Below are 13,894 nucleotides of genomic sequence, written 5' to 3'. Positions count from 1 at the left end.
TCTCAACCAACCTTCTCATTACGCCCCGCCTCTTCTGTTTATAAACTGGATTTTGATTGGCTACGGCAGAGTTGCCGACTGCTATTGGCAGTCAGAAGTGTCAATACGGTGCTTTTCTGCGCTCGAAAGACTGCAATGTGAGGGGATGGGTTGGGCGTCAAACTGCGTTTACGTCGGAGAAGTGTTTCTCGTGTTGGCAAGAAAAGGAAAAGATTTTTGAGCGCTCACCCTCGCTTTTGTACGTTCACTTTCTAGAAAAGTTTTCACTGGCAGTCTTTGTCAGTGTATTTTAGCAGAAAGGTAGCTGTTTTTGACGGAGAAAGTTTCCAAAGAAGTGCCAACGAGCTCGGTAAGCGACTATAAATCGACTTTTGCTCTATTTAATATTCTTTAAAAAACCCGAGGTCAGGTCGTTGCGGTTATTTTGTCACAGCAGGACACATTACTGCGCGGCTAGTTTCCATCCATAATGCTACTGAACAACTGCAGCACCGTGACGAGGTTATAACTTATTCATGCAGGCGAAACGTACTGTGCCAACGTTGTTACATAAGTTATTAACTACTTTTTTTTTTTTTTAACTACAATGTATCTGTTCTGCTTCTCATGTAGCGAATAACATTACAAGAACCGCCAAAGCAGTCTTGGTTTCGTTATGTTTTCTACTTCGCTCGTGTTTTCTGGATGGCTTAGTTTAATGAAGGCCATACGTCAGGAGTTCTTCTCCGAAGTCTGTACCTGGGTGCATATTTGGACCCAGTGGATGATATATCCAGGTCATTGTTTTGTGTTTGGCCTCAGTTGTCACGCCCATCTCCCATCCCGTCTGCAGGTGACCGTGTCTGTCACCTGGCACTGGGATTCAAATCCACATTTCCACATTATTATTATTTTTTTTTTTGCAAAAATAAATTGTCCACACTTTCGCAGAATCTTAATTTTGAGTTTGGGAAATTTTGAGTTTTCTCAAGAGTCAGAGGGACATCATCTGCCAATGCTGCCACACTAGTGACGGGGATCGCTGAGTTTTGAGACAATCAGACTCAATATAATTTTGCTTATTTGCCATACATAATGGTACTTTTGTTGTCACCCTATGTTTACACATACCGTCGAAGTAGAAAACTCATATGGTTGTTGTTTTCTTTGTTTGAAGTACTTCCTGGAGGGTCATTTACATGAATGACTCAAGGAAACACGTTGTGCTTTATAATTTTAAAAATATTTGATAGTCAAGAAACCTTGCTGGTCTGGCAGATTTATTTATGTTGATTTATATTGAATTGTGCTCGCGTACCTTGAGTGTTCAGGCAGAATCCTTGCCTGGGACACCCTGATCAATATGTGTGAAACGTGAGCATTGTTCAAAGGGTCCCCCTCATCTATAATTTAAAACGTGCAACCTCAACAAAATGTCTCAAGTAATCTGATAACTGACAACATGTTCCGACTTTGTGGACCTACTAACGTATCATTACTGTACAAATTAAGTCTTGAATGTTTCTAACATCTGACATGAACTAGTAATCTTTTTGAAATAATAATTAATCAATAATAAAACAGTATGGTGCATTTTCTGTGATTGTACACACTGATAATTCTCACAGAGGGTCTCCACCATATAAGAGTTTTATAGCCACTTCATTTAGGTGGTGAGTTTATTCAATGCAATAAATGGAGGGACATTATAAAGGTAGTGAAAATATATTATACAGTAAAAGTCCCAATATCTCAACTTAATATTATTGACAGTTAAAAAAAAAAAAAAAGATTGAAGGAATTGCCATTGTGTTGATAATGACTCGGCTGCTCTTTGATGTGATCCTCTCAGGGTTTTTTCTCATGCCCAGAAAGTCACACTGTGCATATACCTTGTTTTCGTATGTCAGGGAAAGAGGAACACAGGTCATTTGAAAACGGTGACATCTGTGAGACAGTTGTATATGTACCTAAAAAAAAAACCTCAACCATATGATGTCAGTGAGAACAATTTTTTGTAACTGAAGCATTGTGACTTTCCTGGGACGCTGGCAGGATTTAAATAATACCTAGAAAACACAGTTGTGTTTCACTTTTGCCTAAAAGTAGTGAAACTATAAAATGGAGCCTGAAACGGATTAACCCTTACATAAAGTGTGCCTGTACAGTCCCACACGTTAAATTTTTACAGTAGACATTTTATTTTTCAAGCACAGGTTTAATCATTAACATTGATAACGGCTTTATTGAGGCCATCATTAATATTGTGAGTTACACGTGCTCTTTCTGCGACAATTTTCCATAACATCTTAGGTGGAAAAAGAAGCAAATATTATAGCCTTTTAATGAAGTTTGTTTTGTAGTTAATGATGTTCAGACTTGATTAACTGTATGTATGTAGTTAGTGGTGGTGTTTTACTTTTTAACCCTCCAAAATGCTACGCAAGGATTAAACAAAGGCTTCAGTCAGTCATTTAATCTGGCTGGTAAGGGAGACAACTTTTTGTTGTATTTATTGAGCGTCTGGTTATTGTTACAGTCTAAAAACCCTCCAGGGAAGAACGATAAGACGAGAAGGCTAACCTGCCATGTGGATCTGATGGCTCATATCTGTCTCTGGCAGCAGGTGTTTGAATATTAATGAAATACTACTACTCAAGTAGCACCCTACTTCTCAGGAAATGAATATGAAGGAAATCCTGAAAGCCCAATCTTCTCAATTCTTATGTCGGAGATTATGGCTCTCTGGTTTCAATTCTACACTTACTGTGGCTTTCCAATAGCAAAAGGAAGTGCGTTATTGTTTCTTGCAAATACCTTGAGGGTACAGCCTCGGCCAAAGATCATCAACTCCTGTCTGCGAAGGGAATTCACAGCTGTTCATGTTAACCTATATTTCTCGGTGGAGGCGTAGTGTTTCAGTGAACAGGAAGTGGCTGTGCTGAATAGGAGGCCTCCCATGGGTCTGTCATCCTTTTCAGAGAAAACATGATAATTTAGCCATTTCCCTCTGGAGACAGTTATCCTGTATTTCTCATTTGAAGTAATCAGCCGTATGTGTCCTCCTGGAGCTCTTCTCCTTGATATCCTGCTTTAATCTTTGTTGTTACTCATTTTTTGTGTGTGTAGGCTTTAGGCGGTATATGTCAGGATGGCCCAGTGGAACCAGTTACAGCAGCTGGAGACCAGGTATCTGGAGCAACTGTACCACTTGTACAGTGACAGCTTTCCCATGGAGCTGCGTCAGTTCCTCGCCCCCTGGATCGAGAGTCAGGACTGGTGAGCAGTAATTGAATTCCTCGGGTCTATTCCTGTTTGCTAACATGTCCCATTGAACTGCTTGTATCTTCCACTCCCTCCAGACTGGCAGTTGGCCAATTGGACAGCTATTGTGTTCGAGTCCTTTTCTTTTTCCTTCTTTTTATTTTCTCATAACATCCTTCCGGGAATCTCCAGCATAGGATGTGTTACAGTTCACCTGAACAATATTTTGCGTAGTGATACTTTTTTTTCCCCCCACAAAATTAAAATTGGAGTAGTGTCTGCAAACAAGTCATAATTTTAATTTTCTGTGTTAATTAGTTTCCATGTTTTCCTAAAAACTCCATAAAAGGTTCCAGTGACATTTGGTGAAAAAGTTAAGCCATAGGTTGAGGAACATAACACCATGTTCATTTTTAATGTAGACTGGAATTCACGTGCAGAAACAAAAGATAATTGGGTTTTTTTCTCAAGTACTTTCTCTTGGAGTTTGACTCATGTGAGTAGAAACTAGCTCCTAACTTTACCCTGTTTTACAAGGGCTTACGCTGCCAATAAGGAATCACACGCCACCCTGGTGTTCCACAACCTCTTGGGAGAAATAGACCAGCAGTATAGCCGTTTCCTGCAGGAGAACAATGTTCTCTACCAGCACAACCTGCGCAGGATTAAACAGCATCTGCAGAGCAAGTACCTGGAGAAGCCGATGGATATCGCTCGCATTGTTGCCCGCTGTTTGTGGGAGGAACAGAGGCTGCTGCAGACTGCCACTTCTGCTGCACAGGTATGTAAAGCCACCTCAATCTAGCTTCAGACTCCGTGCTATTATTTAGAAATGGCTCTAAATTTTAGTTTATCACTTCTTCTTTCACAGGATGGCCAGGCAGCCCATCCCACAGGGACCGTAGTGACAGAGAAGCAGCAGATACTGGAGCACAACCTCCAAGACATCAGGAAGCGGGTGCAGGTTAGTTTCCATCAGAGACTCACTCGTTAGTATTTCAGTATGCAGTATAAAGCTGTATTACCTTGATATAATTTGAATTTTTTTTTTTGGCATTAATATATATACACTATCATCTGTTTTTCTGCAGGATATGGAACAGAAGATGAAAATGCTTGAAAACTTGCAGGATGACTTTGACTTCAATTACAAGACCCTGAAAAGCCAAGGAGGTATATTCCCGTTATCAGTTACTTCGCTTTATCAATGGTATTAACAGATGAAAATGCATGTAGCTTGTTAGCCAAACTAAGATATGTTGACCTTTTTTTCCAGAGTTGTCCCAGGACCTGAATGGAAATAGCCAGGCATCTGCTACCAGACAGAAGATGGCTCAGCTCGAGCAGATGCTGAGCGCCCTCGACCAGCTCAGGAGGGTGAGTCTCTTTACTAGAGTGACCTTCATACTAATTTGAATAGTTAAATTTGAGGTTGAAGATTTAACATGTAGCACCTTTTAAAGGTTGTTCTTTGTACTTCCGCCTTCGGTCTGGATAGTAGCAGTTATTTTTGGAATGCTGAACAATGACACAAAGTTTGGAGTACAGATAAGTGATACGCGTTCATGTTTAATGGGTGCTGTGCTTGTTGTCTTGTAGCAAATCGTGACAGAGATGGGAGGCTTGCTGACTGCCATGGATTATGTACAGAAGAACCTGACAGACGAAGAACTGGCAGACTGGAAGAGAAGACAGCAAATTGCCTGTATTGGAGGTCCGCCAAACATCTGCCTCGATCGCCTGGAAACATGGTAACCATTTTTAAGAGTTAAGTTTTTCGAATTAAAATGAGGAGCAAAAAATTCAAACAATCGCCTAAATTAGTCGTCAACACTTAAATGATTTATTGTTTAAAAGCTTAAAAAAGCAAAATGTGTTTTTTCGTTGATCAAAGATTTATTTAAGCAATATACAAGAAAGAATTTTGTTCAAATCTTGTAAATGCAACAGAAGGTTATGAGCAGTAGCTATTATTGTCTTTCCTCTTATAAATTGATGATTATTATTTTGGTGATATTTCATCATCTGGACAGACAACAACCAAAAGGCGTCTGCTGCAATAGAGGCATGATTCATCTTTTTAAGATGTCTGACTCAAACTGTGTGTAACTTTCCATTCAGGATCACATCCTTGGCCGAGTCCCAGCTGCAGATTCGTCAGCAGATCAAGAAGCTGGAGGAGCTTCAGCAGAAAGTGTCCTACAAAGGAGACCCCATCATTCAGCACCGACCCGCCCTGGAGGAGAAGATTGTGGACTTGTTCAGAAACCTCATGAAGAGGTACTCGATGATCTGCATCAATTGAATTTTTCATTTTCAGGATGACTTGTGAGACGGTTCCATTGTCTGGGAGCTGCACTTAAAAAAAAAAAATGTCAATTTACCGTTAGTACAATATTTTGTCCGGATGTTTGCTGAGAATCCCTGAAACATGACCCGCTTTGTGTTACAGTGCTTTTGTGGTTGAAAGGCAGCCTTGTATGCCCATGCATCCAGACAGACCTCTGGTTATCAAAACAGGAGTGCAGTTCACTAATAAAGTCAGGTAAGATTCAGGTTTACACCACTGAAGCATCAGAAACAACATACAGATCTTTACGCATTTTAAGTACGATATTTAATGAGTCCAACAGTTGCATCATCTTATGTACTAATCAGTTTTCTCTTTGCTCTTATTTTTCAAGGTTACTGGTAAAGTTTCCTGAACTCAATTATCAGCTGAAAATTAAAGTCTGCATTGACAAGTGAGTTTTTTTTTATTCCAACATTTAAACTAAGTCTTGATCGGTTAATAGAAATGACTGGTTACTGACTTTAACTGTTTATTTTTCAGGGAATCTGGGGATGTGGCTGCAATTCGAGGGTAAGACTTTTAAAAACACCCTTTTAATCCTGAGCATTCAATCCACATCATATTAGAAACGAGTCTTACTTCCTGCTCTGTCACGACTCTCTTAGGTCACGAAAGTTTAACATCCTCGGCACCAACACAAAAGTTATGAACATGGAGGAATCCAACAATGGCAGCCTGTCAGCAGAGTTTAAACACCTGGTGAGTTAAAGATACAAACCTCTGACTGGTTGAAAGTGAAGTGGTTTTCTGATAAAGGCCCACTGTGGAGCACTGACTTCCTGTTTTATTGCAGACCCTGCGAGAACAGAGGTGTGGTAACGGTGGCCGGACCAACAGCGATGTAAGTACTATTTCCGACTCTTGGTGGGATAGTGAGTGTTACCTCATAAGGATGATGATAGTTTCATAAAAAGGCTTTAATAATCTCTTTTCTTTAGGCCTCCCTGATTGTCACAGAGGAGCTCCATCTTATCACGTTTGAGACAGAAGTCTATCACCAAGGCCTGAAGATAGACCTGGAGGTGGGTACCACCCCGTTTCATGAACTAGGAAACGTTTCTTCTTCCTCAGTTCAATTTTCACACAACACTAGAAGTTCACATTCCCAACATGCAGTTTTGTTCTTTGACACCCAGTACAAAGTTTTTCACCAGAAACATTAGTCATTTACAAAGTCTCCCGCCTCCAGACCTCTTCTGTCACAGCTTCTAAATGAGTTGTCAGTTAAAAATAAATCACATGAACCCAGTTTTTGATCTAAGCCCAGATAGCCCACTCAGGGCACGACAACCATAGCCACTTTAATATTTATCCCGAAACAAATTTTGATTTTTGCAACTTCCCCTAATGTCTTGTTGGTGAAAAACCTAATGTATTATACATTATGTATTTCTTTAAACAAGGGTCAAGGTTAATTTAATTGTTATTCCGACTAAATCCATATAGTCCAACAAGGTGTCACACACCTCTAACGTTGTTCACGACAGGTGTAACATAATCATTTTTGTCTGACAGATGGTGTGTGTTGCAAAGACAGGCCATGAGACAAGTCAGCTTGTATTATTAGTCAAAAGATGCTACGTTGCTCCTGTTTATTGCCCGACTTGATTAACATGTAATTCTCAGTATTTCACTTCAGTCTACTGTATTATCGTCATATCAGTCTTTTGTGAAGTATCAACGTCAACATGAGTCTCTGAACAAAGGATAACCTTCGTACACCGGGGTGATATGTGTAAGAACAGCAGCAGGTCTTGTAGGTGTAAGAGCAGTTTAAATGAGAGGACATCCTGAAGAATTTCTATGATGAGACAATGTACCGAAACAGTGTTTATGCCTGGGGGGAGTTGCTGCAGCGTAGATGACGCGTGTGTGTGTGTGTGTGTGTGAAAACGTAGGTTGTTTTTTTTCGTGCGCGTTTGAAAAAAGATTTCACGTATTTGCGGCGTTTCTATGTATCTGCCGACACCAGGAAGACTCCTGAGACCAAGTTACATACTGTAGAGTCCATGTGCGCCCAGTAATGAGCAGAACTGTCTGTCTAGTTAACATGGAAGGTATCTCAAGATTTTGGACAATAAACTTTTATTGAATATGTTAATTGACAGTTTATTAGCATGAATTGAACAAAAATATAAACCAACAGCCACCCAAGTAAAGTCAAATTCAGAAGTGATTTGACTAACAAGGTATTTTATTTTATTTTATTTTTGTTAACAGCAACAATGGCTTGTTTTAATGAATACTAGTTTGTAGCCCATTGTCTACCTTCCTGTGGCAGGAATGAAACGTAGTTAATGAGTTTATGTTTCCGAAAGATCAAAACGGCTAATATCTTTCCAAATTTATGGAAGTTGTGTTTCCTTGTGTATTCATATCAAATGAGTGCGTTTGCTGTTGCGTTACTGTGCGACAGTCCACGTGAGGTTGCAGGACTGTTTTCCCTCCAGCGAAAAGTGAAATGCAAAAACAAAAACAGAGCCCTCTCCTCTTCGTCTCTTTTCTCCTCTTCGTTTTTGTCTCCCTCTTTATTCTCTTGTAAAATAAAAAAAATAAAATCCTGCAGCAGCAGTCCAATTTTGGGATCAACGGACCACCGCTGTTAAAAGCCAATAAGGGAAACACTGCTGCAATACAAAGAGGAACATGTTCATTGTGTAGGTTATATGTTTTCAAGGAATAACAAAATGTTCTGAAGGAGAATATAAAAATGAACACGCTAAACACGATTTATTTTTCATTCCATTCGTGCAGACTCATTCCCTGCCCGTGGTGGTCATTTCCAACATCTGCCAGATGCCCAACGCCTGGGCTTCCATCCTGTGGTACAACATGCTCACCCCCCACCCAAAGGTAGACACAGCACCCTCTGGTGGACAGGGGCTGAACTCTGCAGTGGGAGAATGTTGACACAGTTCAGCTGTAGATCTGTTTGAAGTGGAAAAATTGAAATGTTTTTCAAAACGTGTTGCCTTGGGGTTTCCTTGCGCAGAATGTGAACTTCTTCACCAAACCTCCAGTGGGGACATGGGACCAGGTCGCCGAGGTGTTGAGCTGGCAATTCTCCTCCACCACCAAGAGAGGCCTGACCATCGAACAGCTCACCACACTGGCTGAGAAATTACTAGGTAAGATGAGAAGCCCTAAAAGTCTCCAAAATCACCCTGCTTGGCACTTTTCTATACACTGATTTGTGATTTTATTCTGTGATTGTCTACATAGGACCTTGTGTCAACTACTCTGGATGTCAGATCACCTGGGCCAAGTTCTGTAAGGTACTTCACCTGAAAACAATGAGTACGTCCGCCTGCCTCCTTGATATTGTATTGCTTTGTTGACGTTATTTTTCTCTCCTCTTCGCAGGAAAACATGGCTGGCAAAGGCTTCTCGTTCTGGGTGTGGCTGGACAACATCATTGACCTGGTGAAGAAGTATATCCTTGCACTGTGGAATGAGGGGTGAGAGGTCGTCCTTTGTTTACACTCATGTCCCCCAAGGCGTTTCAGGAATTGCCTGTTGGCTTCCTTTCTTGTTGTCGAAAATGTTTTCACATCTCGGTTTTTAGAATAGGCTTGCTATTATTAAATTTCTGCCCGTGTGTATTTTTGCTGCCTGTCAACAGGTATATCATGGGTTTTATCAGTAAGGAGAGGGAGCGAGCCATTCTGAGTCCAAAACCTCCCGGCACTTTCCTGCTGCGCTTCAGTGAGAGCAGCAAGGAGGGGGGCATTACATTTACGTGGGTGGAGAAAGACATCAGCGGTGAGTATTTTGGATCTTTACTTTTCTCGTGATATTTTCCAGCTGGACTATTTTTCTGTGACACTGAACGTTCACGTGTGTTCGTAGGAAAGACCCAGATCCAGTCAGTGGAGCCCTACACCAAGCAGCAGCTCAACAGCATGTCTTTCGCCGACATCATCATGGGCTACAAGATAATGGATGCTACCAACATCCTGGTCTCACCTCTGGTTTACCTCTATCCTGAAATCCCCAAAGAGGAAGCCTTCGGAAAATACTGCAGGCCGGAAGCAGCTCCTGAACCCGAAATGCCGGGAGACTCAACGAGCAGTAAGTCACTGCCTTGTTCTGTATGCTGTCTATGCAATTAAAAAGAAAATGCCTATAACATCATGATCGCAATTTTTTTTGTTTTTTTTTTTACTGATAAACACCTTTTGTTCCCCTCTACAGCTATCCAGCCATACTTGAAGACAAAGTTCATCTGTGTTACCCCGTAAGTATCTGTTTCACTTCCCTTATATTTAATAAGTATTTACAGGAAAGACACATGCCACCCAGTGACCGCCACTGATGTTAGCCCATAGTAATTGCTGCGGATGTTTCCTTTTTTTGAAACTTTGTCCGTATGTGGCACCTGTGCCTGACAAAACTAATTTTGTGTTCTCACTTTGACTCATTTGAGGAACAATCACTGTGTTCAGACTAATTGTTTGAGCCCAGATATCTATAGAATCAGTAAAGACTGCTGTTCATCCATGCCATCTGGCTGTCTTCACAGAGCACTTGTAAAGGGGATTAATTTCCATTCTCAATATGAGAGTAGTCACATGCAACACTTCCATTTCTGCAGGCTGCTGTCTGCACCAAAGCCCCCCCCCCCCCCCCTTGCCCCCCCCAAAAAAAAACCAAACCGGAACAGCAGCAATCTTAACCACTAAAACTACCTTTACCCATTTATTTACAAATGTGAATTTGTACTGGATATTCGAGATGAACTAAAAAATAAAAATAGTGGAGTCTCAGCTGCAGGTGAGTGTGATAGCGAGAGGCCGACTGGCATCAGGGGAGTGTATAAACAGGCCGTTCAGCCATGTTTGTTTTGGTTGGTAGTGGGTTTGATGGCGTGCTGCGAGGTTTGCTCAGTGAGATCCTGACCTGTCTCCGTAGGTGTCCCTCCGTGTTCATGGACTTGCCGGACAGTGAGCTGCTTGGGAACGGATTCCCAGGGTAGGCCGCTCGGGGGGAGGGTGGCATGTAGGGCTGTGTGTGCTTCTTGTCAGTTTGTCTGTGTGTTTGATGGGCGGGTTTCAGGGACCCCACCCACACATTATTCCTGTTTTTGTGTCCCAACTCACAGCCACTGTTTCTGGTTCTAATACAAGATCATCTCCCTGCCATTCATCATTTTTTTTTATTTGGTTCAGGTCATACTCATGTCTACCACACATTTTTGTCATAATCCTGCATCCAGATCTGTTCCAGTCTAAATTATTTTTGCTGTAATTGTTTGAAGAATTACTTTTTTTTTTTTCTTTTTTTTTTTTTTTTTTTAATAAATTCTAGATAATAATAGTATTATAGTAGTAATACTATTATTTCAAATTTCATCATGATTTGATGGGAAAACGGACAAGGCAAAAGCCATGTCAGTTCAGCAGAAGAAGGAAACCAAAAAGAGGGAACGGTCTTTAATTAAGCCCGAAGAAAAGATTGAGTAATGGCCTGTTCGATCCACGTTATCCACTGTGCTAACCAACTGTTGTGAACTTGACTGAAGAGTATCTGTCATTAACATCCATTCAGTGTGCCATTGTGTTCAGACCTGTGTAAGATAAAAGCAAGAAACAGTCAATAACATCTCCCCAGTCTGTCCTAGTTTGATTTGCATTGTATTGTGGTATTTAAATCTAAAAAATAGTTTGAATTTATCTGAATTTTACAAGTTTTTTTGGCCTTAGATTTACAAACCGAAACAAATGCTGAAGTGTCTCTCACTATCTCGTGAGACTGACGGAGTGACTTAATTACTCTGAAGTTATTATTAAAGCAGAATGACAACCTCAGTGTGACGAAGAGAAACACTTTAGGTGGCTATTTGCTCATCAGTTCTGGTAAAGAGGGGCAACAAGGATGTCGCCACAGTAGTTGTCTCGAAAGTACATCGACTAACTCAAATAGTTTTGGCAGGAAATGTTTGTGTGGCCGTCAGCGGGAATTTTCCTTTGTGGCATTTTACAATTTGTCTTTGTTGTTTTGTTTGTTTTTTCACAGCACAAACTCTGGAAACACCAGTGACCTGTTCCCCATGTCGCCTCGCACCCTCGACTCCCTGATGCACAATGAAACTGATGCTAATCACGGACATTTGGGTGAGGCACTTACACATACACACACATATTTGTACTGGTGAGGACATTTGTTAATATAGTGAATTCCCGGGCATACACTTCCAAACATTTACTATCTGGACTACTGTAGATGCCCCGAAATCTAGTTTCATCATTTAAAGCCAGGTGTTACATTTTAAATCATTTAAAGAAACCAAAATGTCCTCTCAATCAACATCTAATCCTTAATAAGCACAGCTTTACCTGATATTCATTTCTTGTTTTTTTTTGTTTGTTTGTTATTTTGTCCATAGATTCCATCACTTTGGATATGGATGTAGCATCACCAATGTGAACACGAAGTTCTTCATTTTCTTCCTTTGTTGGGATTTGATGATGATTCTTTTCTTCCTCTGCACTCACAGTCTGCCTGTACAGTTTGTTTCTTGTTCTTATGTAAAAAAAAAAACATACTCACTTTATAATAGATGAAGATTTTCTTTTCTAAAAAAAGAACCGCAGCCTATTTTGATTTTGACTGTTCCGCTGTAGAGTGAGAAATGTTTGATGGATACTGACCATGTATATTTTAGGCAACATCCTGCTTCCCCTTCCTCATCGATGTTTTTCAGTACCTTAAAGCATTTAAACATATGGAAGTGTATTTTTGAGAGCATTGTATTTTTGCTTTGTTGACTTTTTAAACGTTAATGAACTCCTGTTCTTTTCTTTGAATAAGGAAATGTATTGACAGTAATTGTTGTATAAGCTGTGCTGCTTTCAAAATGTACCGGTTTTGATGCATTCGATGGTCTTTTCCAGAATATCCCTGCCAAACGTAACATCACAGTTGTTCCACCTCGCTGTGTCTAAAATGGTTTCTGTTTCACAATGGTTTTTACGCAGAATTGAATATTTCAAATTTTTCCCGGAGCTACTTGTGTTGCAAAACTGAAGGCAGATGAAGAGAAAAGTAGTTTCTGGCACTTGTGTGTTTATTTTCCTGTAAGGTTTTTTTTCTCTCTCTCATTACAGTATTGTGACGAGTTAAATATTTGTAAATGTAAATGTGGTGCAGTTTTTTGTCACTCCCACTTGAATACTCTGTTTGTAATCATGTGAATTGGACTTGCTTTTGAAATTTTAATATTTTTGTTCTTGATTTCACCTGATATGATCAGATATGTAATGTAAATCATTTTATGAACAACTTAATACAGATAATTCACACGGTGAGATGTGTAGCGGTTGACTCTAACCTTTCATACAGTTGAGTAAACCGTGTCAATTGAATGCAAACTATTTTCATAGTCATGCCATGAACGGGCTTGTTTTCTTGGTAACGGTTAGAACAAGTAGCGCTCCGACTGTTATCTTCCTGACTCTGATATGGGCGTTATTCAACTGTGTGGTATCATGGTGCCAAGCCAGACGAATGGTGCACAGATCTTTCACATATGAAAGCAAGTTGTTGATGTTTTGGTGGATTAGAGATTTCAAAATCAAGCCAAGTTATTGGTGCAACGTCAGTTTGCGGCCAATTTATTGATTTTATAATCAAGAGCAAATTAAATACGAGGAGAAAACAGCATAGTGCATTAAATATATGTGTAAGTAATAAGTGTAAATAAACCAATTTGATTAATCACTCCCCAGCCAGTAGTGTTAACTTTTTTTATTGTGTTTGAAACAGGAATGCCAGTAAAGCAGTTTTCAGTGATCTATAAATGAGTACAGGTGATTTCAACTATACCTTTTATCTACTATCTTCTTCTGTTCATTAAATCCTGGAGTCATCTTAAGGCTGCAGGACACATTTTTTTTTATTATTATTCATCGCCATTGTTAAATACAACACACCACACCATCTGCCTCTGTCTGATGAATAGAGGTGTTGAGTGATAATGCACCATCCAGACAGTAATATAATGTCTTGGAGAAGCTTCATTCCATGAGGTGAGCTCTTATAGTCGCTGTGATTACCCTATTTTCTCTTCTATTCATCCTCAAATCAGCCCTGTAACACGTCGTACTGCTGCACCTACAGGCTACCTGATTCAAAATAGAAGTGTGTGGAAATATATCTTGAACCGACATTTCTCCATTAAACTCTCATTTCAGGTTGAGGCCTTTTGATTGTTATAAACCACACAGCAGCCCATATTCGTGCAGACTTTTAAGATACAATGATTATAAATGCAGGCACACAAGAGATGGAGCTGTCTTT

General features: G+C 40.2%; 1 protein-coding gene across 2 annotated transcripts; it reads left to right on the top strand.

Moving 5' to 3' along the window:
• Positions 1 to 150: 150 nt before the first annotated feature.
• On the top strand, positions 151 to 13,322 carry stat3 (signal transducer and activator of transcription 3 (acute-phase response factor)). Of its 2 annotated transcripts, XM_069148660.1 has the most exons (24): positions 151 to 349; positions 3,109 to 3,258; positions 3,781 to 4,024; positions 4,115 to 4,207; positions 4,335 to 4,416; positions 4,520 to 4,620; positions 4,843 to 4,994; positions 5,365 to 5,523; positions 5,696 to 5,788; positions 5,928 to 5,987; positions 6,077 to 6,106; positions 6,202 to 6,295; positions 6,390 to 6,437; positions 6,535 to 6,618; positions 8,351 to 8,449; positions 8,589 to 8,724; positions 8,819 to 8,871; positions 8,960 to 9,054; positions 9,219 to 9,358; positions 9,446 to 9,667; positions 9,791 to 9,833; positions 10,508 to 10,567; positions 11,612 to 11,709; positions 11,982 to 13,322. In XM_069148660.1, the coding sequence occupies exons 2-24, from the start codon at positions 3,131 to 3,133 to the stop codon at positions 12,020 to 12,022; spliced, it is 2,355 nt and encodes a 784-aa protein (XP_069004761.1). In that variant the 5' UTR covers positions 151 to 349; positions 3,109 to 3,130; the 3' UTR covers positions 12,023 to 13,322. The 2 variants fall into 2 exon arrangements, with proteins under 2 accessions (XP_069004761.1, XP_069004762.1); XM_069148661.1 differs by lacking the exon at positions 10,508 to 10,567.
• The last annotated feature ends 572 nt before the right edge of the window (positions 13,323 to 13,894 follow it).

Source organism: Embiotoca jacksoni, unplaced genomic scaffold (assembly GCF_022577435.1).
Source record: "Embiotoca jacksoni isolate LCO1_2020_lvr unplaced genomic scaffold, fEmbJac1.0.p SCAF_15, whole genome shotgun sequence".
Taxonomy (NCBI): Eukaryota; Metazoa; Chordata; class Actinopteri; family Embiotocidae; genus Embiotoca; species Embiotoca jacksoni.
The sequence above is the reverse complement of the archived record's forward strand: the minus strand, read 5'-3'. Positions and strand labels throughout refer to the sequence as shown.

Coding starts and splice junctions, on each gene's coding strand:
- stat3 (XM_069148660.1), top strand. CDS start 3,131: ATGGCCCAGTGGAACCAGTTACAGCAGCTGGAGACCAGGTATCTGGAG. Junction 5,524..5,695: donor TTCAGAAACCTCATGAAGAG/GTACTCGATGAT, acceptor TTTGTGTTACAG/TGCTTTTGTGGTTGAAAGGC. Junction 11,710..11,981: donor TGCTAATCACGGACATTTGG/GTGAGGCACTTA, acceptor TTTTGTCCATAG/ATTCCATCACTTTGGATATG.